At 39.1% G+C, this 25603-nt stretch overlaps 2 protein-coding genes across 8 annotated transcripts in view; one reads left to right on the top strand and one right to left on the bottom strand.

The window, feature by feature from the left end:
- asic1c (acid-sensing (proton-gated) ion channel 1c) overlaps window positions 1–17887 on the top strand; it is a 75222-nt gene extending 57335 nt beyond the window's left edge. For 2 of the 7 annotated variants that reach the window (XM_086042405.1, XM_086042401.1), the window contains exons 3-11: window positions 4573–4700; window positions 6490–6640; window positions 6712–6768; window positions 7956–8109; window positions 9370–9461; window positions 9591–9670; window positions 10749–10820; window positions 12633–12685; window positions 15601–17887. In XM_086042405.1, coding sequence (XP_085898531.1) covers window positions 4573–4700; window positions 6490–6640; window positions 6712–6768; window positions 7956–8109; window positions 9370–9461; window positions 9591–9670; window positions 10749–10820; window positions 12633–12685; window positions 15601–15679 — 866 coding nt within the window. In that variant the 3' untranslated portion in view covers window positions 15680–17887. Of the gene's footprint in view, window positions 1–793; window positions 922–4572; window positions 4701–6489; window positions 6641–6711; window positions 6769–7955; window positions 8110–9369; window positions 9462–9590; window positions 9671–10748; window positions 10821–12632; window positions 12686–15600 lie in introns of all 7 variants that reach the window. The other 5 variants (XM_086042404.1, XM_086042400.1, XM_086042402.1 and 2 more) reach the window with 4 other exon arrangements.
- On the bottom strand, window positions 15883–25557 carry cdk5 (cyclin dependent kinase 5). The gene is made up of 12 exons (XM_086042407.1): window positions 25361–25557; window positions 24941–25029; window positions 24777–24844; window positions 23979–24039; window positions 23854–23910; window positions 23473–23568; window positions 23329–23403; window positions 22110–22206; window positions 21830–21899; window positions 21072–21132; window positions 20916–20996; window positions 15883–20625 (listed from the first exon to the last, which is right to left on the bottom strand). The coding sequence occupies exons 1-12, from the start codon at window positions 25395–25397 to the stop codon at window positions 20539–20541; spliced, it is 879 nt and encodes a 292-aa protein (XP_085898533.1). The 5' UTR covers window positions 25398–25557; the 3' UTR covers window positions 15883–20538.
- Window positions 25558–25603: the final 46 nt, after the last annotated feature.

Here is a 25603-nt window from a genome sequence, read left to right as displayed (position 1 = left end):
TTAATTCTTGGGAAAAAAATCACAAAATGAATACTTGAACTTAATGTTGGTTTGCTGTTCAGCAGTTTTGTGCCATCCTTGAATGATAGTTTTTATGCAAGAGAGCCCTTTGCACTATGGAAAAAATAGTGTGTGGTTATTTTGTTGTTTGCTTCAAACCCTTGGTTGCTGGGTTAACATTTATACATGCATTGATATTTTGCAGGTATGCATGTATTTTTTCCATATTTAAAAAGTGTGTTTAAATGGAAGTCTGTGGTCCTATGTGGCCCCTGAGTAGCACTGAGAAAAAATTGTGGCCCCCTCCAAAGTTTAAGTTGCCCATCCCTAGTCTATGAACTGAAATAATTAAAGTTACTACCTGCTTTTTCCTTATGGGAAAATGCACATTTATTTGAGGGAGGCACTTATTTGTCCTAAGTAAATCATGTACCCAGTGTCTATTAGAGGGATGTCGTCTATTTGAGGAAATATCATACGTGTTATATAGCCTCCACAAGACAGGAGCCCAACAAACAAGACAAAGGGGCCAACGTAGTATAAATAATACAAAATTGAATTTTCAGTAGGTCTTATACATTTATTGAACACCCTCACTAGGCTGCTCACATTCTTTAACCGCATGTCATAAATCTAACATGTGAACTTGGCTTCCAGCATGGTGTTGTTCTGCAGCATTCAGCATTGCTGCCAGTGAAAGGACTGAAAAAAAATAACAATCCCACACAAAGTCGTGTTTCCACAGGCGAGTTTGGCCTGATAAAGGTGTGGCGTGCTGTATGTATATCCGCAGATGAGACCTCCTACGAAGCGGGAATCAAGGTTCAGATCCACAGCCAGGACGAGCCACCCTTCATTGACCAGCTGGGATTTGGCGTGGCCCCTGGTTTTCAAACTTTTGTGTCATGTCAGCAGCAACTGGTACCCCATTGTTACCACATTCAGAACCGTCGTGCAACCCCACATTCCGCCACCACCGCTTCACTGCGTGTTTGTCCCGCAAAAGCCCCCCTCAAATCCATGCCAGGCTGTCGCTACTTCCTCAGAGCAAAATCTGATCAAAATGCATTTCAGCGGAAGCGGACTGCTACCAATTTAATGAGCCTCATTATCACTGTGAAAACTACTCGATGCCGTTGTTGTTCCTGGATTTTTTCATCTCTATTTTTAGTCGGCAGAGCAAGTTTGAATGCAAGAAAATGGGAGTAAAAAAATTAAATAAAAGGAATTCACTGAATGTGGTCAGCAAGATGAAGGATCAAATGATTGAACCTTGATGATCAAATGATCAAATGATTTACTTCAGAGCGATTGTTTTGAAAACATGGACATGTGAGGCAGAAATAACTACACAAACGTTTCTTTGCTTAGCTTTAATCAGCACTTCATGTAAAGTGACTTGCCTTGGCATAAAAGCTTTACTAAAGACGGCCACAGACACATGACTGTCTTGTGTTCCAGTATTGAGACCCTCAAGGCCATATACTCGGGTGTCTGGTTGTTATGCCAACACATAGCTTTGAGAGCGATTGTTATGATAACATGAACGTGCGGGTAAAGAAATCACCTTCACAAAGGCATTTTTTGATCTGAGCTTCAATTAGCACACAGTTCTGACTGCAAGTAAGAAATGAACACGCGAGTAAGAAACACTAAGGATTTTTTTTTAGATATACGAGATTAAAATCAAGACTTCATCCGTTCAAGGCTCAAACTGTCATAAAACCTTTAATAAGACGTAACTAGACACATAACGGTCTTGTCATCCGGTATTGAGACAAACGAGGCCACATACTCAGGTGCAGGTCTGAGATTGTTTTGACTACATGAACATGTTAATAAGAAATTAAAAGGGATTCACAAAGACACATTACTGTGTCGTGTTGTAGCATCGAGACCCACAAGGCCATATACTCGGGTGTCTGGTTGTTATGACAACACATAATAGCAAAGATTATAAAAAATCCTCAAGGCTTTTTACATTTAACTCACTTGAGCACAATCGTGTGAACATTGAAAATAAATTAAGAGAGACCTAATCCCTTTCAAACTCAAACTGTCAGTGTCATAAAACCTTTGATAACAAGGTCCCATAGATACATAATTGCCCTGTGTTGTGGCATCAGGACCCAGAAAGACATGTACTCAAGCGTTTGCTTCTTATGCCAACACATAACTTAGAGTTTTGAATACATGAACATGTGACAAAGAAATATACCCACAGGGGCTTTTATTTTTAGATGACGATTTGACGATTGTTTTGAGTATGAAATTAGAAGTGAGTGAATGTGTTCCAAGGTTCATATTGTAAACGCTTTATATCAAGGTCACAAAGACACTTAACTGTCCTATATCCTGGCATCGAGACCCACGAGGCCACATACTCAGATGTCAGGTTGTTATGCCTACACATAATAGCAAAGAGTAAGAACTAAATTTAAGAAGGAAGTCAACCCAAACATATTTTTTTTCAGAATATATTCTGTGCAGGCCCACCATTTGAGACAAGGCATTCTGATTAATATTGTGTTTGTGGAATCCACTCACTTTTAGCCATCTCAGGGGGCGGCCATTTTGTCACTTCTGTCGACTAAAAATGACATCACGGTGTCTCAGGGCTCAGATAACAACCAATCATGGCCCAGCTTCAGAAAACAGGTGAGCCGTGTTTGGTCGTTACCTGAGCTCTGAGCAGTTGTGATGTCATTTTCAGTCGACAGAAGTGACAACATGGCCGCCCCAGAGATGGCTAAAAACAGGTGGATTAACTCTTATTCCACAAACGCAATATTTATTAGAATACCTTGTTTCAACTAGTGGGCCTAGACAGAATATATTCTGGATAAAAATATGTTTGGGTTGGCTTCCGGTTGAACAAAGGCTTTTTCTGTTAAATGACCTTTAATGAGCACATCTTCCGTGACAGCATTCAAAGCGTTTCACACTGTTTGTGTCAGACTGACAGACTTATTCAAATGTCGCATTTCACATTGAATTTGACCATCAAACCCAGTGACAACTGCCTTCAAAAGAATTTTATTACCAGGCTCCACGCTGTAACAGGAAACACTGACATTTCAGTCTTGCAGTGGCCTTTCAATGTTGGTAAAAGATGAAAAATGGTCCCACACAAATGACAAAAGCTATCAGTTAGCTGCCACTCCGTGACTGCAGCAGTCATTAATTTTAACATTGGGTTTATTGTGTAATGTTTTGTACAGGATCATTAACACTGTGTTTACCAGTCCTCGCAAGCTGTACATTTCCAATTGATTTTGCTCCTGAAGACAAATGTCTGTCTTGGCCAAAACCATGAGCATGAAATACAACCAAACCTGTTTTGTTTAAGCAGTTTAACATGGGATGACTGAGACAGATTTATGACAGACACCTGGACACCACAAACATGGGAACACTGTCAAATGTCTTTACTTTGGTTTACAAACACTCAGCCATTTGCAGGTCTAAAATAATGTGTGCTATTAATTATCATAAAGACCGAAAACAAGCACACAGGAATTTCATTTTTTAATTAATCATCACAGCAGGTGTTGATTGCCTAAAAGATTTGCCCCATTCATTATTATGAGTGTTTCTGGTGCGAAATAACAGATGGATGTTGAAGCACTTTTGATGTGAATGTACCATTTGCTAAATGTGTTTGCTGTATTTTAAATTAAACCATGTTATCAAAACTTCATCACTCAGTAACTGCTGAAATCTAACAGTTTTGATCGTTTCGAAATCAATTACAGAAAATGTTAAAGCCAGCTATAATTGTTGCAAATGTTTATTTCAGTAGTATTTTTTTAACAAAAATGCACTGTGGAAGATATCTGTGTATGGTTTTTTTTCTTCTTATAGGGCACAGGTGTCAAACTCAAGGCCCAGGTGCCAGATCTGGCCTGCCACATCATTTTTTGTGGCCCACCAAAGCAAATCATGTGCGTCAACTTCCATGATTCTTGCTAAAATCTGCACCAATTTTCCAATTGCCATATGTAATGAATAATAACTTTGAGATATTGCAAGCATTTTGTTACCAGACCATAACATATTATCATCCTAGACTTCTGATTCCAACATAGTTATTCGTCAATTTGTTGTTGCTTAAACATTTATATGGTTTCACAGTCAAAACAGCCATTTGAGAGAAACCGGAACAACAATGTGGCCCACGACCAAAATGAGTTTGACACCCTGCTATGTCCAATATTGGAAATCAGTTCCACGGTCAAACTTAAACCTTCATTACCTGTTTAGCACTTTTTGAAGTAACATTTTAAAAGTTTTACAAAATCTCAACCTCCAAGTCTTGTTGACATTTGGGGTGTATTTTTCCAGAAAAAGTTGGCTGAACTCCAGATGGTACCACATTTTTCAACAACACAATTACAGAATTTCTCAGGTCACCAGAAGCTGTTTCTTGATTCAGTACAATGCTAACAGGCTGGCTCGCGTTTGGGAGAAGGTGGAGGTGGGAGAGTCTCACCTCTTTCGATCTCTTGCCTGGTCTTTTAATTGTTTTACTGATAATGACATGGGCTGTGTGTTCCCTCACCCCTCGCCCAGATGAGACATCTTATGAGGCCGGCATAAAGGTACAGCTTCACGCTCAGTCAGAGCCTCCTTTCCTCCACCAGCTGGGCTTTGGGGTGGCCCCCGGCTTCCAAACCTTTGTTTCCACCCAAGAGCAGAGGGTAGCGTACAGTATAGTATGTTTGTTTGGGCTTGCTGCATGCCACAATGTCCACTGTAGCTCATCCGTTGGTGCCCTAACCACCCTCCCGCCCCACAGTCCCGGGGGAGTGAAGTCATCTCCCCTTGTTCCCTTTTCTCTGTGTGGTTGTGGCGACAACATGCAACATCTGCATTGCCTCCCCTGTTGACTGGATATTGGTGAACTTTTCAGCTGCAGCCGTTCATCTTGACTGGCTTCGCATTTGTTATGTGTCTTAGCTTTTTGTCCACCACGTTGCTCCCCTTTTAATGTCTTCTTGAAGGGACAGTGTCATGCTGTTCATTAGGTTTTATTGCCCGTAACTACCCTGGCGTCTGTTCAAAGTCGAGCTAATATTGGATGTGGGTTTTGTTCCGAGATAGATGATGTTTGCTAGCCTTGGTTGGTAATTGTGCTTAATCTGAATTGCAAGGCAGCGATAGAGAGCTGTACTGTGCTTGAAGTCCATCTAAATGTATGAAAAATATGATGCAACATTTAAAAGAATAAGTCAACCCAATCATAGTCTTTTTAAAGAAAATGTTCTATGCAGGCCCACTAGTCGAAACACAGCATTCTGCTTAATATTGCATTTGTGGAATATGAGTTAAGCAACAAAACCCACCCGTTTTTACCCATCTCTGGGGGCGGCCATTTTGTCACTTCTGTCGACTGAAAATTACATCACAGTTGCTCAGGTCTCAGATAACGACCAATCATAGCAAACAGGTGAGCTGTGATTACACCGCAAACCCAGTTTCCCATACACATGAAATTTGGTAGGCATGAGTAGCCCCACAAAAAGCAGCAAATCCCATGCCTGAAAAGACCCAGGAAGTCTACCATTTTTTTTGAAATAGCCAATTTAGAGTCATTTTAGCGATTTCCAGGCGCCCTTCAAACGCAAACGACTGATTGCTCTCAAATGTGAACCTCGTATCCTGGGACAGACGGGTGGCAGATGGTGAATTAGAGTTTTTGTCACTGCTTGATAAGCAGCCATAGAGCGCAAAACATTCAGCACCATAGATTCCCCACATTGCCCACCAAGGAAAACCAAGGCTTTCTCTTGATACTTAAACAGATTATCATATATTTTTTAGGACAACAATGAAGTTGTTGTTTTGCGACCGTCAATTTGTCCAAATCTACAACAATCATCGGTGGATCCGACTTTAAAATTCTATGAGCTAAAAGTGATGGATTGCACTTCAGTGTTAATGTTAATTTTACCTCTGAGACTGTTCAGGAGCTCATTAGAGTCGGCACACTCATTGTTTAATGCCGTGCGCAGGGAAATCTAATCAAGCTCGGTAGCGTGATAAGCTTTAATGGGGAAGGAGATTCAGTTGTTCACATACATATTAAAATTGATTTACCTGGGATTTGCGTGATTCCTGTCAACTGACACACTCGTGTACGAGTGTAACCTGTGCATTGCTCTCTCTCAGGATTTTTTATATATATATATTTTTTTTTTTTACAAATTCGTCTTCTGGTTGTGGTGTCCAGCGTGAGCCAGTCTCTATTCCCATGGTACTCTGCTTCCTCCACTACGGGACTAGACCTGCATCCCTAATGTTCTGCATGACGTCTGCTTGCTCCTGATGGATGATGTCGGTGTGACCAAACATTGTGTTGTTGTTTGTTTTTTTCCCCTTCTATTTGGACTGTGTGTTGGGTTTTAAAAGCCTGTCGATGTTGTTGATTTGTACGTGATAAGTGTTGCTTGCTATAATCCGGTCGAACAATGCCCTTCATTTTCTCAGCTTCAGTACCTCCCTCCGCCTTGGGGAGACTGCAAGTCGACTCCCATCGACTCGGAGTACTTTTCCACGTACAGCATCACCGCCTGCCGCATTGACTGTGAAACCCGCTATCTGCTGGAAAACTGCAACTGCAGAATGGTCCACATGCCGGGTACGGAGTCGGAAAAACATTTGCGCGTCGTGTGCCGCGTCAGGTGTAACTGTGATGTTATTTTAACACAGGGACCTCCACTGTGTGCACACCTGAACAGTACAAAGACTGTGCTGACCCAGCCTTAGGTGAGGACACACACTGCACCATAAGATTCGCAACTACTGGTGGAATCAGCTTGTGTTTGCGTTATCACTGTAACGTTTGGAATGACTTCAAACTCGTAAAATCAATGTTTTATTGATGCATTGTAGTTTCTCAAATAGTGGCCTCGATTGCAAGATGTTTATCTGAGAGAGTTGTGAGTTTCAGAAGTGATCATTTTAAAGTACGATTGCCCAGCAGTCCAGATTGACCAGTAATAGAAAAGTAATTACTTTCCGTAAAAAAATACACATACACATACACATGGTCTAATACAGTATGGACAAACAGACCACTGAGTGGCATCTCCAGGAATTAAAAAGAGCCACAAGTTAGCAAATGTGAAGCATTTTTAATGACTTAACTTCAATTAGAAGGCTACGGAATGTGAATTATTCTGTGGCAAGCAGACGTGCCTCATTGCTTGCAATTCACAAGGTCAAATCAATAAGGAGTCAAGCATTCGGCCATTATTCGGCTATTAAAACACACACTTCTAAATCATGCTATAAACGTATTGTTTACTAGGAAAGGGGTCAAACATACTCTAATTCAACACTGCATACTATCATTGTTGATAATTATTATGAGAAGTCATTAACATAATCTTCACGTAAATTCATGTAATTAATTATTAACAATAAAATATAATTAAATCTAATCTGAGAAAATTTGATGAGTGTGTATTTGCATTAATCATGAAACAAAACGTAGTTCTCAGGGTTTGTGACCACTTATTTTGAATATTCAATGTTGCCAGTATTAAAGTCATAAATGCAGTAAATATTTGAATGAAAAACAGTTTGTGGCCATATATATATATATATAACAATCAAATGAATAACATTAAGTACAGTGGAAAGTAAACGTACCATCTTGCACACTGTGTCAACCAGCGACAGTGTCGTTTTAAGTCACAGCGTCTATTACGGCGGAGGCCTTTATTTGAGGAAATAAAGTATGTGTAGAGTACGTGTATTGATCTCAAATGAAAAGCTCACAGTGCTCCCTTTTCCTCCCTCCCGGGAACCGTATTTTAGCTTCAGTCATTATTTGCTTTCATGGAAAGTGAACGATGGCAGCGACTGCAACTGATGTGATGCTGAGATATTTTTAGCGCATTGCGCGTGTAGCGATCCCAACATGTTTGACGGACTTTGATCATCCACAGACTTTTTGGTAGAGAAAGACAACGATTACTGTGTGTGTCAGACCCCCTGCAACATGACTCGCTATGGCAAGGAGCTGTCCATGGTTAAGATCCCCAGTAAGGCATCTGCTAAGTATCTGGCTAAGAAATTCAACAAAACTGAGCAGTATATTGGGTGAGTATGACTTAGCAGCAGTAGTAGTTGAATACACTAGTTTAGTGGTTGTCAAACGTTTTACACCAAGTACCACCAAAAATAATACCGAGTTCTCCAAGTGCCACTATAAAGGCCAACAAGTACAGCAGCTTAGTAGGCCTAAGTATTCATCAAATCAAATGAAGCAGATGTTTTATTCCTAAAAAATAGATTTTATATTATTGTAAGCTACTGTAACATTAGGCAGAGTTTGAACATTAACACTGTACTATTTGAAAAGTAAAAAGTTTACCGTACATGAAAAGTAAAAAGTCTACTTTGTATAACTAGAACTAGGGCTGGGGGCGAGTACCGACACAATTATCGGACCGATACCAGACTCATTTCAAGGTATCGGGTACTGAAGGGTGCCAATACCAATAGTTGGTGCTACACTGCGTCCATTTAAAACATTGGTGAATCTTCATGTGCGTCAGAAAGACAGAAATGCCTTTGTTCAGAATTATCTGTAATTTTTTCAGTTAAAATTGTATATATCATGAGTAGTAGTAGCAATTTTATTTTAATTTACGTTTCATTTATTTAAATGGTATTTAATGGATTTTGATTATTAATTTGATTTATTTACTTTGTATTTAATTTAAATTTTAAGTATCATGAGTACTAGTGGTATTGGTATTTGGTATCGTTGAGTACTCAGGAGTGAATACTTGTACTGGTATCGGTCTGAGAAAAGCGATACAGAGCATCCAAAACTATAACATTAGGCACAGTTTGAACTGTACGTTAATATAGGATTTTTTTTTTACGTACTCAAACAATTTAACTAAAATGTATTTTCACTGAAGATAAATAGCAATTGTATCTAAGTAAATGTTCAAAAAACCCAAAAGTTAAACTTACTTCAAAGTTAAATACGACTGAACAAACAAAAGGCGCTAGTTTGTTCTTAAGTGCTGAGTGTTTGGTTGTAACACGGCATTTGAAATGTGATGGTTTCACGCATTCATTGCTAAGAAATTCGCCACATACTACACAATGAGTACCACTGAAGGGAGCCTGTGTACCATGCATACCACACTTCTGAGAATCACTGCACTAGATAGCTTGTGTTCTTCTTTCAAATGTGTGCATGCATGACGAGTCTCCATCGTTCACCTTCAATGTAACAATAATGAAAGTGTACTAGAGTGTGATATGATGACGTGTTGGTGGCTATCAGTCAGGGGGACTTAAACGCGTGTTGGCTGTGCTCCTGTGTGACTTTGCCCCTTCCAGAGAAAACATTTTGGTTTTGGACATCTTCTTCGAAGCTCTGAATTACGAGAAGATCGAGCAGAAGAAGGCGTATGAAATTGCCGGGCTTCTTGGTAAGATTCTGGCCCCTGACCTTGGCTGAAAAGTTGATGGGCGCTTTGACAGCTGTGCTCAGATTCCTCTCGATGGATTCTCAATGTGAAGTGACATCTGTCCACGTCCATTCATGTCTCGTCTTCTAGGTGACATCGGAGGGCAGATGGGTCTGTTTATAGGAGCAAGCGTGTTGACAATACTGGAAATATTCGACTACCTATATGAGGTAAAGTGGCACCTAAGTGAGTTTTATTCAGTAAATCAATGAAAGGCTAGATTTCAAACAGACTTTAAAAACGAGTGGATCAAGCCACCCCCATGGGTATCGACAAGTAGTGGGACTAAATATCACACGGAGCGGACTGTCTTTATTTTGTTTTTGTTAATAAACCAAGTGTCAAAAACTTTAAAATGTTTCAAAGGGGACACATTATGGAAATTGACTTTTTAATTACTTGCAAACAAACAGTTGGGTCTCTGGAGTGCCCGCCTACCCATCTAGTGTGAAATTAAACAACCAAGTAAATCTTTTCTCAGAGACACATCATGTTATTATAATAATAATAATAATAATAATAATAATAATAATAATAATAATAATAATGATAATAATAGGTTCAGCAACAGGTGGATTTTTTTGCCATAGTTGAATACAGTAAAATCTAATTTCTTATTTTTTTACTAACAGGCAAATTGATGTACTTCATATCTTTGCCATTACAGACTAAAAATAGTACTAATAAATTTATTCTTTGTTGTAAATTGATCTATATTTATTTACTTTTTCTCTCTTTAATGTTAATAAGGATACACTGTCATACAGAGGTGTAATTATAACAATTTTTGTAGACAAATGATAAAATTTATAGTCGCGGTGGAGAGTTGGGGGAGTGCGCGAAAGGCTTTCCTTTTCCCACAAAAATAATTGTGAAACACTAGTTTAGGGACATGTATAGCCATCTCTGTGTAAAATTTGCTTTTGACCAGAGTTCAGATCATATCTATAAGATTAACCTGACTGATTGTCTGGTGTCTGTGTTGGGTGTGTTAAGACAAATTTTTCCTACCTTATCTCCTTGGAAAATGGTTGGGGCAGAAAATTGTAAATGTTAAATGCGTGTCATCATGCGTCAACGACAACAACGGCTAATTTTTATGAGCAATATGATTGAACCGGTGTTTTATGTGTTATGAAGATTTGTGGGTTACATCTTTTGGGGCTTTTTTTTTCTGACAGGTCTCGGTCTGATAAAACTCATGGATTTCCCTTTATTTCTGACACTATCTGTTGTTTGTGTCTTCAGGTGTTCAAGGACAAAGTTTTGGGTTACTGCATGCGCAAGAAGCGACCACAGCGCTGTCCCAGTGACAACCTGGTAATTTATCATAATTTCTTTCAATGTAGTTGTTCACATTGAAAGGAATACAAGGGGGAGTTTCGGAGACTATTCTCCCAGGTGGTTATAGGAATTATCTTAATTTAACAGCTGTATTGCTGATTTTGTGTTACTTAAACTCACTTTATAGCACTAAGAGGGCACCTCCCGCAATGTTACACTCCATTTATTATTCATGTTGTATATGCAGTGTATTGGGATGCAGTGCAGGCTAAACTCCCTAGTGGCAAGATTTGAATTTTATGTATTTAATGCTAACTCCTGTGGAATCAACTTTTAGCTTGGCTGTGTCTTGAATACAAAGCTAAAATCGAGACTAGTTTGTAGGTATATAGATTAATTTGCCAAAATACAACTTGAGTCATCTAATTTATTTCATGTCCCCCTTGGTTGAAAATAATACAGACGTATAGGTAACTTTCACTGAGTGTCTTCTTGAATCAGTAAAACGAGTTTTTTTTGTGTTAGTACTACAAAAACAAAACTAAAGTGAGAGGAAAATATCGCAGAGATTTTTTGTCAAGCCTATTTTGGTAGTTAGGGAGATAATCGGTGCTTTAAGTGGGCCAGTCCGCAGCGGTACGGAGTACCAGAACTTCACATGAGCCCACCGTTCCCTGGGTTGTTACATTTCTTGTAACAACAATTCGGGTTCGGGTACCTCAAAATAATGATTTTAAAAAATGATAGAGGATTTTTTTTTTTGTTCTGTTTGCCTCCGGTAACGGTTTACTTTTGCACCATCATTTTTAGACATGTCCACGAATCCGCAAATATAAGTATGATGTAACACGCTGCGAATTCAAAGGCTAATTTCAAAATAAAAGCTAACGAAATAATACATTGACTCCAATACAATTGCTTTTTAGGCTTTTATTTTGAAATTGGCCCGCGTGGTGGCGTGACGGCTCGCCTTACATGTCTTTGCGACATTTCTGTTTGCCTTAATCACAAGTTTTAGTGCCATTATACATTTGCTCCCACACCATCACAACGCCATCCCAAAATCATATTCAATCTCTAATTTAGGACGCTAAGAAATCGCAAGTTAATTAGGCCGTCATCGTATGATACAGCACAAGTCTCCAGTGTTAGCAGCTAGCCGCTAACGGAGTGTTAACATTGACGTCTCGCAATGCGCACGAGTCATGAGGTGCATTCAAATGAAATTGGACATTTCAACTCAGAAAGATCTCTTATTTATTAATTAACGTACTGATCTGCTGTTATCCACCGCCTAATTTACCTGGCAACAGTCGAATAAGGCGAGCACCGACACTTGTTTTTTCACCGAAAGCACTAAAGATAAATAATGACACACAAATTGCCATGATTGCCCTGTGATTGGCTGGTAACCAATTCCCAAGTCCCCCGCCTACTGCCCAAAGACAGCTGGGATAGGCTCCAGCACTCTCCGCGAACCTTGTGCGGTATAGATAATGGATGGATGGATGGAAATTGCCATAATTTGAATAACATCCGCCATCCGCTTTCACTCGACTAGTAACTTGTGATATTTGCTGCATTGTGCACCATCATGTCATACGTTCATCATCTCCTCTCAATGTGTCCAATTTCTCACCAGACACCTCACCAGTTTAGTGAAACTCTATTTCATTTAAAACGTTGACTTCCATCCACATGTCATCCTTCAATACCTCGCCTTCTATAACGCGCATCCCACTTCATCTTCCGACACATTTTTTTCGTTTTTTAAACACCAAACGCATTGTGCTTTACTTTCATCTCAGTCACCCTCACCCATCTTTCTTTTCATGGTGTCTATTCCAGGAGTTTCCAGAGAACCCAAGCAGCCCTGGTGTCACGCCTAATCATGCCCCCAGGTAGCACACCCCGCCCCCGTTGCTAATAGGCGCTCCCACGCTGTCACTAAGGCATCTCATGCATCCTCATCCACCCCCCCATGATGTCACACTCGTTATAAAACGTGAAGAAAGAACTAGAAAGACCATAAAAAGTGAACACTAGCCATTTTATTTACAACGATACTGTAATTAATTCCACTAACCCTCTACATGTGAATGGAAAAAAATAATGGTAGTTCATAACAACAATTATAATTTTATTTAGAATTTATTATTTTTTTGGCTATTGTTTTTTAATCACCTCACATTTAGTGGTTATTTTTTTCTTCAATATTATTAGAAAATGATCAAATAATGCCCTTTTTTCTATAATCAAATAGCTTTTGCAAGAAATCCTGTAAATGTCCTATCATTGAAAGACATAGCATAAGGGCAATGGGACCTGAGACTTCGAGTTAAACTTATCCCCATTCAAATGCTGAACATAGCAGAATAAAGCTAAATCCAGCCTGCCTACACTTGCCACACTTGTTGGGATGATTCCATCATCAACACACAAATTGCAGGGACGAGGTATTGTTAAATAACTTGGGTGGACTGGGGGAATCTCACTCCATCCATACTATGAGATTTAGAACAAACCATAATATTTTTTAAAGACCTGTAAGTTGGTTTAAAATCCGATTTCTTGCTTACTTTTCTTGATTTTCGACCACAGCCCATTTAGGCAGCAAACAAACTACAGGGATGAGGTACTGATATGCTTACTTGTGCAGTCTGGGGAACCTCACCCCATGCATTGTACACCAGTCACTTTTATAAGTATTCTGGGTGCTCCGGTTTCCGCCCACATTCCAAAAACATGCCTGGTAGGTTAATTGAACACACTAAATTGCCCCCAGGTGTGATTGTGGGTGCAAATGTTTGTTTGTCTCTGTATGCCCTGCGATTGGCTGGCAACCAGTTCAGGGTGTACCCCACCTACTGGCCAAAGACTGCTGGGATAGGCCCTAGCACGTCCGCGACACTTGTTAGGACGAGCGGATTGGATAATGGATGGATATTATTTATTTATTGAACAGCTCTAATGTCTCCTTGTTTGCATTCTTGATTTTCTACCACAGCCTGTTTAGGCAGCAAATTGTTCTGTGAAGGCTATAAATAGCTACAATATAACCTGTCTTTAATAGATCGAAAAAATAGCTAACTTAAACCTGCACTTAACGGCCAAATAAGAAAAACAGAGCTATTCTACCCTTACAGCTATAAAAGAAAAATATCTACTTTATATCTGGCACTTATTAGGTAAAGAAAGAAAGCAAATTTTGCTATTTGTTAGCGTGTCTCATTGTGATGTATTCACCGCACTGTGTTTTTCACAGTGCTAGTCTACAGTCAAGTATAGAGTGTGGTAGAAAAAGCTCACATTGGTTGATGTATTGCAGCTAGCGTGTGCGTTTTTACTGAAGGACTGTTTGCTTCTCTCGTTCACCTGGGAAGCAATTGAGGTGGGAATTTCCTCTTTGTCGGCTTTACGGACGACTTCAGTCTGTTTGATTCTCTGGTGGCACTAAAAAGACTTTGTTTCTGCAAATAATGGTGCCTGCCCCTTGTGAAAACACATTACATATTCATTGAAAGGCTGTATTACTTCTCTGTAGCACTGATGCACTTTTTCAGAGGCTGGAGCACAGATAGCATCACTAGATGCATTACTTTGGGATGTTATCGCAACATTTGAAAATATCTTTGTCCGAGGGATGCTTTCACAATATGACTGGCAGAAGCTCAGGGAGCACACAAAGGTTTTATATTGCCTATTCAGCACGTCCTTTTTCCTCAAAATAGTGACCGTCGGTTTATTGAATACAGGCCGAATCATAAGTGTGCGCCATCCGAAAATTGACGCAGTCGGACGCCGCGTCATCCACTTAAATAAATGTCTCACTCAAATCGACACCATACACCAATTAGTCCATGGATGCATTATAAATGCCATGTTAGAGGAATTATTATTATGGTCAGTTGAGTCCCATGGGCCACTATTTTGTGTAAATACTAAAATAGGGCTGCAACTACTGATTATTTTAATAATCAATTAACTAATGAATTATTTTGGATTAATCCGATTACCTTTTTAAAATTTCCATCCTTTTAATAAAAAATAATACATTATTTTGAATTGACAGTGCAAAAAATGCAGAAACAAAATGATTCAGTTACAGGTACATGTGAGAAAATTGGCAATAATATTGATCACTTTTTTTCAAAATAAAAGCAGATGTTTTCAAGTGTCTTATTTTGATTAAGCACAAAGATCATCGGTCTGCATTCATGAAGGACTTCGGAAATCGAACAATATTTACTGTTGAGCGGCTGAAAGGGTTTGGGCAATTTCATGTTAAAGGGGCACAAAATGCAAAAATGTTCTTAGCAAGAATATGTTGGATGCAGCCACACTAGTCCAAACACAGCATTTTCATTAACATTGATTTCATGGAATAAGAATGAAGCAGATTAAGCAATCCATTTCCACCCATCTCGGGGACGGCCATTTTGGTCAATACCGCCTTATGCTGTCGACTGAAATTGACATCGAACAGCACATGACCAAACACCAAATAAGAAGTGAGCCGCGACAACATATTCTTGATAAGAACGTTTATGTTTAGTTCCCCTTTTATCAATGTCTCTAAAATATTAATTATCAGTATAGTTGTCAATTCATTTGGAAACCGATTAGTTGTCAATTAATTGCTGCATCTCTATACATAGACTAAAAACAAGGACTAAGATTGTGCTGTTTTCTTTCTTCTCCCCCTCCTTTCACCCTCATGTTTATGTGTGCTTCACACTCATCATCATCATCACCATTCCTTGGTTTGACCCCGTTGACTCATCCCGCCCCCACGCCCCTCCCCGTGTTTCCACAGAGCACCTGTGACACACTCCGGAGTCACTCGGACAGTCTCGGATTCACGCCGAACATGTTACCTCGTCACCCGACTCTAGGCAACTTTGAGGAGTTTGCTTGTTGACAACCTGATGTTTGTGGTTTTTTTTGGGGGGGGAGCAGGACTTGACAGCAAACTGTGAAACAATTGGCGTATTTATCCGCGAAAAACAAACAATGTTGAAATGTACAGCAATTTATCAATGCCTGAATAGATATAGAATACTATCATCAGAAAAAACAACAACTTCCGAAACAGAACTCAGGTTTAAATGAAACATAATTTATTCATGTTTTTCAAAATGTCACTTTTCAGTCTCAATGTGTCCAATAAGGAAGTGAAGATGCTACGTGACCAGGAAGAAAAACACATGACCTGCTATGTGTAGCGCACTGCACAGTCTGCAGCATCTTCTCCAGAGTGACCTTAGCAGAAGGAGTTGACTGAGTGTTGCCTTTCACCCTAAATCCATCACGTTATATATTCTAATCAGAAAGGAAAAGAAGAAGAAGAAAAAAAAAAAAGTGCAAATGACGCTAGCGTCGCACGACTAGCTCATCTCGTAATGCTTGCGTTGTTGGGGATATTGAGAGAGAAAGCTGAAAACATCTTTTGTTGCCTTTCTTGAAAATGTCAATTGTGTCTTATCTCATCGGTATGAAGGAGTATTAGGGCCACGCAGGAAGACAAAAATAGTCAAAGTATGAGAAAAAGAAGTAGAATGAAGTTAGAATGCACACATAAAGTCCACTTTTTTCATGGGGGGGGAGTATTCTGAGAATAAAGTCAGAATTTATTGAAAGTCAAAAATCTTACAAAAATGTAAAAGAATGCCACAGCATCACTTAAGACAGAATTCTACATATCGTAACAGTTGTTTAAAACGGTTTATGGTTAAGATGATCAAACAAACCCATGAATTAAAAAAAAGAATTGTAGTTCAATTACATGTTTTGCCAACTTTATATTTTTTTTATAGTGTATAGTGTTTTTGTATAGTGTAACTTTATATTACACTATCCTCATAATATTCCAACTTTTTCTAGTAATATTGCATTATTTCCATAAAACCATGACATGATTTTGTAAAAATTATGACTTCTTGTAAATTATGTCTGCTCTTGTCCGATTACATAATTCTAGGAAGATTGTGACTATTATCGTTACAACTTTATTCTTCACTATTACAAGAAAAGTATTATCAGTCATTTTGCTACTATATTTTGGGAACATTTTGACAAGTCAAATTACGACTTTCTAAAAAGAAAAAAAATACAGCACTTTTGAAATGACAAACTTTCTTCTTACTGTATATTACGATTTTTTTTTTTTCGTAAAATTACTCAGAAGATTCTAACTTCTTGTAAAAACTATATCCTCGTTCCTGATATGAAATTGTCAGTAGTACAAAGATTTTAGTACCATAAAATTATGACTTCATTCTTTCACTTTTACTAGTTTGTCATAAAAGTACTTTTAGAAATTATATAACTTTATTTTTGTGTAACTGTAGCTAACGATTTTGCGGCTTCATTCTCCTAAAATTAGTTGTCGTACTACAAATGTATTCTTTCAAGTCTGACTTCTTCTTATATTATACAGTGAATATAATATGTATAATATGTATTACCGTATATAATATCTAATACAACATTCCTGCAGAATTATGAGAAAACATCCTGTAATACCGTTTACCGGTATATTCTCACAAAGGTACAACATGAAACTTTTTGTCGAACAACTTTATTCACATATTCTCGTTGTTCTCCTGGCTTGTCGCACTATTGCTTTTCTTCCCAGCGATGCCTCAATACTTCTTCATACAACAATGAGCACAATGCCTTGTGATAGTAATCTATTGTCTATAGAAGCTCCAGTCAAAATGGTGAACTGAAGCGTGTATATAACCACAATCGAATGCCATGAAGAAATTCTATAATGCTCATTCGTGTCATGTACAAATTACAGGTACAGGTATGTATAGATCTAGACCGACTGTTTCCATTTGTGTCCTTCCACCACAGGGACGTAGACCATAAGTGTCTTGGTGATTAGCACTAACGTGACCGAGAATCATCGACAAGTGATGCACACATTCTGTTCCTTAACGACACAAACGCATTGTACAATTCCGCCGCCGTATCCCGTTGTTATTCTTCTTATTCTAAATATTCCCCAACATGTAACGAGTCACAAATGACACTTTGTGATGTAACAATGATCAAGTATAATAAAGTGGATATTTACCCATCGTTTTCGCGTCTTATCGCTGTGTTGGTGTCTTACTTTTATTTCTGGGATAATTACAGCAATTGGTTCTTGAATGTTAACTGCTACATTGTAATGTTAGTTAAAGAGGAAGAGGAAGTCAAGTAAAAAACGATCTTGACAGTAATGTGTTCTATGCGTGCCCGCTCGTCAAAACACGGTATTCTGATTAATATTGAATTTGTGGAATATCAATTAAGCAGGGGTGGCCATTTTGCCACTTGCTGTCGACTGAAAATGACATCACAGTTGCTCAGGGCTAAACTTGCGAACGTCACATGACCATAACAAGAAAGCACATTTATGTCCACTTTACTATATATATATATATATATATATATATATATATATATATACACACACTTTTTTTTTTTAATGGTCCACTGTGACGTACTAGAGTTATATTGGCCCGTTTATTGAAAACCAGCTGCAATAATGTCACTGTTCAAAACTCTTAACAAAAGTCATATGTAAAAACAAAAACAAAAGAAAGTGTGCAAAAACAAATATAAGATAGGAAGCACATACAAAACTCATAAATTAGCTTTTCATGCTATTTTGTCATCATACATTCGCGAAACAGGTGGCTGGACAGGAGCACAGGTTTGTTTGCTTTATTGCTTGAGCGCAAAAAAATATAAAACATAGCTTACATAATTTTTTGTAGTGAATTTTTTTTTTGTCAAATTCTAAATGTTTTGGTTATGCTGGAACTCATTTGAGTGTCAGGAGACTACAATAGCTGCCCAGAGAAATTGACACTAGCAGTCCAACAGTATTTTTATTACTTCTAAAAGTATTTATCAGTCATTAGTGGCCCATGTGTTGCTGAGCCTTCTGGATGTCTGTCGCCTAAAATCTGCAGTGTTAGTCGGCTCATGTCCAGCACAGACAATAATGGTAGATTGTTGGAAACATCCCCCTTATAGGGAGCATGTTACGTTACAAAAACTCTTTTTTCCAATTTGTTTTGTCAGCACACACTTAAGGGCAGAGCTCAGCATTCATCAAACTTTTATAAAGCAGACATTTAAAGCTCGATGAATGTATAAATGAATGAATAAGGAGCTGCACAATGTTCCCCCATCTGTGTAACCAACCCCAAACTTAGGGTTGGTGTCCAACTTTTTTTTTTTTTAATTAGGTCCCACACAGAACATAATTGTGAAACTGAACAAATTGCAACCATTAACGTATAAAGCTCCTTTTTCTTTTTTTTACACAACAACGTACTCACTCGACTCATTTTGTGACATTGTTTTTGTACTCAAATATTCAAAATTAATTTCCTCAAATAGTGGATTATGCTCTAATAGATAATCAACTGGGATAAATAAAGTCCACACTCAAATGCACACCTCCTTCCCAATGGCAAATAACAAGTGGTGGCACTTGATTTGCAGTATGATCTAATCACACTGTGCCCCAATTAATCAAGTTAAATAAACACCTGCCAAAGTTTGGACACCTCACTCCTTACCTCCTCAGTAAAATAACAAATAATGGCACTATAGGCCCGTCCGCTGTAATAGACAGCGTACTCCAATTAATCAACTTGAACAAATAAATGTCACACCTTATATGGATGCTTCCATTTTTCACATTTTGACTGTCTATGACTGATATATGCATTACGGTAGGTGTCCTAACATAAACGCACAGCCAGCTTCCGGGAAGCCGTTTACTGTATTTACTTAAATAGTCGACTCAGATTAATGGACGCCATGCCCCGATTAATTCATCAACAGGTCCGCCGTCCACGTAAATAAATGCCCCACCTCAAAAAGACGCTACTCTTATTACAACCAACAGCATCGTGTCGTGGTAAATGTCAACTCGACAACGCATTCCGATTGACCAATAGGCTGCATCTGTAAAGCTGACATCTACCCCCCACACACACACACACACACTCACACACACACAAAAAAAACTAAACACTGGAGCATTTTTTTCTGAAAATAAAAGCTAAAAATGACAAAATGTGTAGTTTGTAATTGATGTAGTTTGAATAAAACCAACCTGTTCTATTTACTCAAACATATACAGCTAAAATGAAAAGTCTGAAAAACTGCTCATTGTGATTTGAATCAGTGGTGTCTTCATATTTTCCAGAGGCCGCTGGTATTCTGCAGTTGTGTCAAGAAAATCCCCTGGCCACTATCTGAGGAAATTATGGAATAAATAAAGGTTAGACTAGACAATGTTGACTGTCATACTTTCGCTACTGCTCACTGGGGCAGCAGGGTTATCTGCCCCAAGTAGCCCATTAGACTTGGTGAAAATGAGTTGCAGTATACCAATTCTGCCTGGCAACAACAGTTTGTTACTGTACCCTCGAGCAGGCAAAAATGTCTATTTTGGTCAACTTTTATTAGATTTGTGGTGTTTTTGTGGTTCAGTATTAGAAGAGAAACTGGAAGTCCTTTTTTTTTTTTTAAGTATGTAGTTTACCCAATTTGTTTGCTCAGATGTAGTCCTACTCCCAGAGAAATGAGTGCAGTCCGTACTGTATGGTAGAAAAGAGCAGCTTTGGACAGTGTTTCCAGGGGGATTGGCCTGCATGGAGTTGCTTCTAATGACCTGCTAGTGTGACGGGAGGACTGGATTGATTGGCGGCTGAGCTTGAGCCGGGAGGCGATGAAGGATTTAGGGCGGGCAGAAGTCAGCGAAGTAAGGATGCTGCAAGGCTTCTTCTGCGGAGATCCTCTGGACCGGATTACATTTCAAAAGGTTCTGTGTGGGAGGACACCAAAGATGGTTTGAGGTTGTTCAAATGTGGTCATGGAATACAGATAAATAAAGATTAATTAAGTGCCACATATTGAAGAACGGAGGAAAAATGGGAGGACCCACTTCAATTTGTGTTTATGAAAGATGCTAAAACTAATACAAAATAGTTACCATATGCTGATCAGTTAAACGATATTTGATCCCCCCCACATAAAAAAAAGCCTAAATCTCAGCTCTGTGTTATTAGTGATAACAGATACCACAGCATGATAGCAGAACGTCATGCACCGTACCTGGAGAAGGTCTCGACCTGTGCTACTGAGTTTGGGCACCACGTTGACCAGTGAGGTGGTGGCTGGATACAAAGGATATGGCTACAAAGACAGGAAGCACGTTTTCAGCGGTGTCGTCATCACAAAACACACACGACACTTTATTAAATGCGGCACCTTGTAGTCCGGGAGCTTGGTCATCGTCTGCCACTGCTCTTCCGTCGGCGTGCCCAACAACGTGTCAGGCGGTTAAAGAAAACTCAAAAGAACTTCTTACGCTGCATGGTTCAAGTGAACGAATTTTGGGCTCTTTCAAATGTGGATACAAATCAAATATGCAAAGCGAGTGCAGTGTCAAGTCACATATCGGCTAGACACCGTTGAACCCTTCTTGATCTGCGTCTGCCCAAACAATACCAACACTGACAAAAGCCTACAGTTAATCTAAATCACTAGAAAATTAAATATGCAGTACATGCTACATCAGAGGTGTGTCTTTCATTAGATGAGCAAAATAATTGTCGACGGCAGCCAGAAGAGTAAAGGTTATGCTCATTTATACCAATGGGGGAAGAGTCATCATAGGCCAACTAAAAGCCATTTAACATTTGCACTATTTATATATTAGTGTTTACTTCTGTGGTGTAACTGCCTGCTGTTGGCACTTGTTTTGTTTTTTTTTAAACGTGTAATTGATTTGTTTCAAATCTTGTTTCAGTGTGAACAGCCATATTGAAGATGTGTTATTTGAAATAGACCCCCCCCCAAAAAAATAATTAAAATAAATCTGATAAAAGCATTACAGTAAATCAGAATTGGAAAATAAATCTGATAAAAGCATTACAGTAAATCAGAATTGGGCATATGGACCTGCAGTGCAAATCTAGCCTAAGTGGTGTAATCCATACCACGTAGACATGTTGAGAAAAAGATATCTGAAGATTCTTTTCAACTGGTCATCCACGTCATTCCCGGGAAATAAAGGCCTTCCAGCGTTAGCGAGCTCTGAATGCAAAGACAACATGTCAGACTGCTCACTTTTGATTGGCACAGTCACAGAGGTATTCATCCAACAATGTTTATTGCCTGGCTTGTTGTTTCTGATATTGCTAACAGTCACAATAACATTGTTTGCTACAGACGGGTTAGACCGTGACGGTGTACCTAATGAAGAGTCCAATGAGGGTGTGGGTGTGGTTACACTGACAATTATACCTGCAAATATGCAGCCAGCAGACCACATGTCAATGGAGGTAGAGTAAAGTTTAGCACCAAACAGCACATCTGGGGGTCGGTACCACAACGTCACCACCTGCATACACACGCGCACACAGACACACATGTGATCAATCATGCAAATTCAAGTGAATTCTGAGTGGAATCTCCTCTCTTATGTACTAAGCATCGCATCGACTGGTGCTTCTCCCCTTCGTCTTTTCATGTCAACTGCCTGTGGTGGTGTGTAGTGCCTTTGACATTTTACTGAGAGTGAGTGCAGTCAAGTGCAGCAGAGAGAGCAAAGACATTAAATCGCTAAATCACAAAAAGCTTCCATTTGCACAGCTGCTGAAAGGTGCATAGTGCACACCGTGTTTCAATTCGGCAAAAATGAACACGACACGGTATGATGCGATTTTTTAAAACTCCAAAGTGTGTCCAGTTCTTCTCCTTTAACACATAAATCACCATCTCCGCCTTTGTTGCCACCTCATGAGATTGCCTTGCTGAGCCCTGAGGTCACCTCAGAACCACTGAACCCATCTGAGAGCCACCTGCCTTTCTTCAACGTCGGCCGTGGCAAGAAAACTAAAAGCGGCCCATCGGGACTGACACGAGGCCACAAATAACAGCAGGTACGTCCCTCAAAAAGTGGCCTCGCAAACACAACAATACATCAGTTCTTCTGAAATAGTGGGACGGGTCCCCCTCTAGGGGAGGGGGGAGTCGTTTACAATCCGAAACTAAAGGCATACATGTCTGGCAGATGCCCATTAAGATGCAATTTCTGTAAGTATATATATAGAAATATAAATAATTAACAGAAAATTGCCATTCATTTTATGCAATTTTGAGGAAAAAATATCTATTGGGATGTATAGGTCTTTCTTTAAAATGCTCTTTCATTGTTTTTTGGGGGAAATTTCATGCATCAAAAGTACTAGTGATATCAGTGCTTGGTATCGGTGACTCCTCAAGCATTGAGTACTTGCACTGGTATCGGTCTGAAAAAAAATGTGGTATTGGTATTGAACATTTCTACAGTGTGTGGGAGTGATTCGTTTAAAGTCGCACGTTTTATTGACTAAATATATTTGACGCAGATGGTTGCACTGTACCTACAGATGTGTGCACATTAACATCTTTTAATGATTTCAAAGGGTTGTGTGTTTATCATTAAGCTAGTTAGCGATTAGCACGCCGTGTGTCAACTTACCTCGGCTGAGTAACACCTCACGGGAATGCCGAATGCTCGAGCAAGCCCAAAGTCAGCCAGCTTCAACTCGCCATTCTGTAAACACAAACACGAATGAAACGGATGTGTCATATCATACGTATGCATGACTCCAGGTTCACTCACCCTGTTGATGAGGAGATTCTGAGGTTTAAGATCTCTGTGAAGAACATTGCGACTGTGACAAAAGGCAAGTCCTTTTAACAGCTGGAACATGAACGACTGCAAAGAAGAAAAAAGGCATTGACACGTGCAGTGATGCTGATTGACGCTGCATGGCTCAAGTGAGACAATTCTGACTTTTTGCTCTCAAGTGTCACAATTGGGATACGTGTCAAACAGTGAGCAGGTTGTTTCCAGTGTTCTGTCAATGTAAGCAAAGCCACATCATACAAGTTTCTTGAAATGTACATGCAATAGGACAAAAACTAAAAATTAGATAACAGGCATGAAAATGAAATAAGGCACTTGGTCATAGAGTGTAAACCCATCCACAAATGTTCTCACCTTCACTGTTTCAGGGTCTAAATCTCCATTGCAACTGTCAAAGTACTTCTTCAAATCCTGTGGGTTGAAAAAAGATAATTATTAGCTCAAGTGTCTACAAGTGGTCAGGTGTGAGTTTGTCTCACCTGGTCACAATACTCAAACACCAATGTTAGCTTCTTGTCACTGTGCAACACGTCGTGTAGCCTGCAAAGGACAGAATTATGTATTTAAACCAGAAATCAAAATTTGTTTAGAATTTGTTCGTGCATGCTGAAGAGCAGAACTGAAATGTTGCTAAACAAATTCAATAGTAGGAAATTGAAACTTGGTATATTTTTTTTAAACTGAGTTACTGTGTAGTATAAAGTATAGTTGTTTTGAAGCCTTGACTTGGTTGAGGATTAGCTAATTTGTTAGATTATGCCATTAGTTCGAGAATTTTCTCATGAAAAATGTGGAATTCTTTAAAACTTCTGATTTTTTTCCCCCAATATTTTTTTCAAACCAATAAATAAAGGTCATTCACACTCACACCTGGAGCAGTTTAGACTAGTCTTCAATAACTTTGTATCTACGTGTATTATGTGGTAAATGTGTAATTCTTTAAAGAAGTTGGAGTTTTGTGATTAAAAAAAAAATGTTAGAATGGTTTGATTCCACTGAGGAATTTGAGGTGAACTTAAAGTTCTACATTAATGTAGAAATTTTCTCATGGAAACTTATTAAAATTATTATTTTTTTTTTTCTAAGCAGAATGTTTTAAATTGTTTAGCAATTTGAAAGTTAGACTGAGTAATGTGCATTGGAGATAATGATTAAATATCCATCCAGCCATTATCTGAACCGCTTCCGTTAATTTTGACCGGGCTCTTCAGCATTTAGACAATTATGATTCTCAATGACACTCATGCTACAAATATAAATAATCTAAATGCACTGACCTGACTATGTTTTTATGCTTGAGCTCCTTCAGCAGGCAGATTTCTCTTAGGGCAGAGCTTGGCACGCCCTGTAGGGTGTGGAAAGCGGTTAGCATCACCGTGCTAGAGAATAGTATGCACGAATACGCGTTTTAATTCAAACACACGCACACACACACACACACCTCGTCGTCATCGTCCAAGCGGACCCGTTTCAGAGCCACTATTTCGTGGGTTTCTCTGTTTTTAGCCTTGAATACAGTCCCGTATGTACCTGTGGAATTAGTTAAGAACAAAACAAAAAAAAAACCAAAACATATTTAGCTCAGATTGAATGGCACTGCTGAGCTATGGACATGCTAGCGCGTTAGATCATCTCCCCCAAGCTAACGAGATGTACACCGACACGTATATAGGATTATTTATATATTATTCATGGACACTCTTTCATCAACCTCCCGATCACTAAATCTGAAATGAGAGCAGGCAAACAAGGTGAAAATCAAGCTAACGTCAGCTAACCGATAAGCTACAAAGATGCTAAAACACAAATACACGTTAGCTGATATTACAGCGAGTATATATATTAAAGAAAAATAACTTACCCTCGCCGATTTTTTCGAGTTTTTCATATTTCTGCATGGTCGCCCTGTTTTATCCACCTAAGTGGCCAACGGAACAACCCAGTGACCAAGCCCCGAATTTAGTGGGGGTGGGTTGTTATGATTGCTAGCGTTAGCTTCACGCTAGCAACACTTGCTGCTCCGGAGCGCTCTGTACAGTAGAGTTTCTTGGTCCCCCTAAAGACCAAATCTTGTATTACAACGCTTGTCAAACCCAGTCATTAT

Source organism: Filicampus tigris, chromosome 10 (genome assembly GCF_054856515.1).
Source record: "Filicampus tigris isolate MCC_2025a chromosome 10, RoL_Ftig_1.0, whole genome shotgun sequence".
Lineage (NCBI taxonomy): Eukaryota > Metazoa > Chordata > Actinopteri > Syngnathiformes > Syngnathidae > Filicampus > Filicampus tigris.
This window is presented reverse-complemented; position numbering and strand designations above follow the sequence as displayed.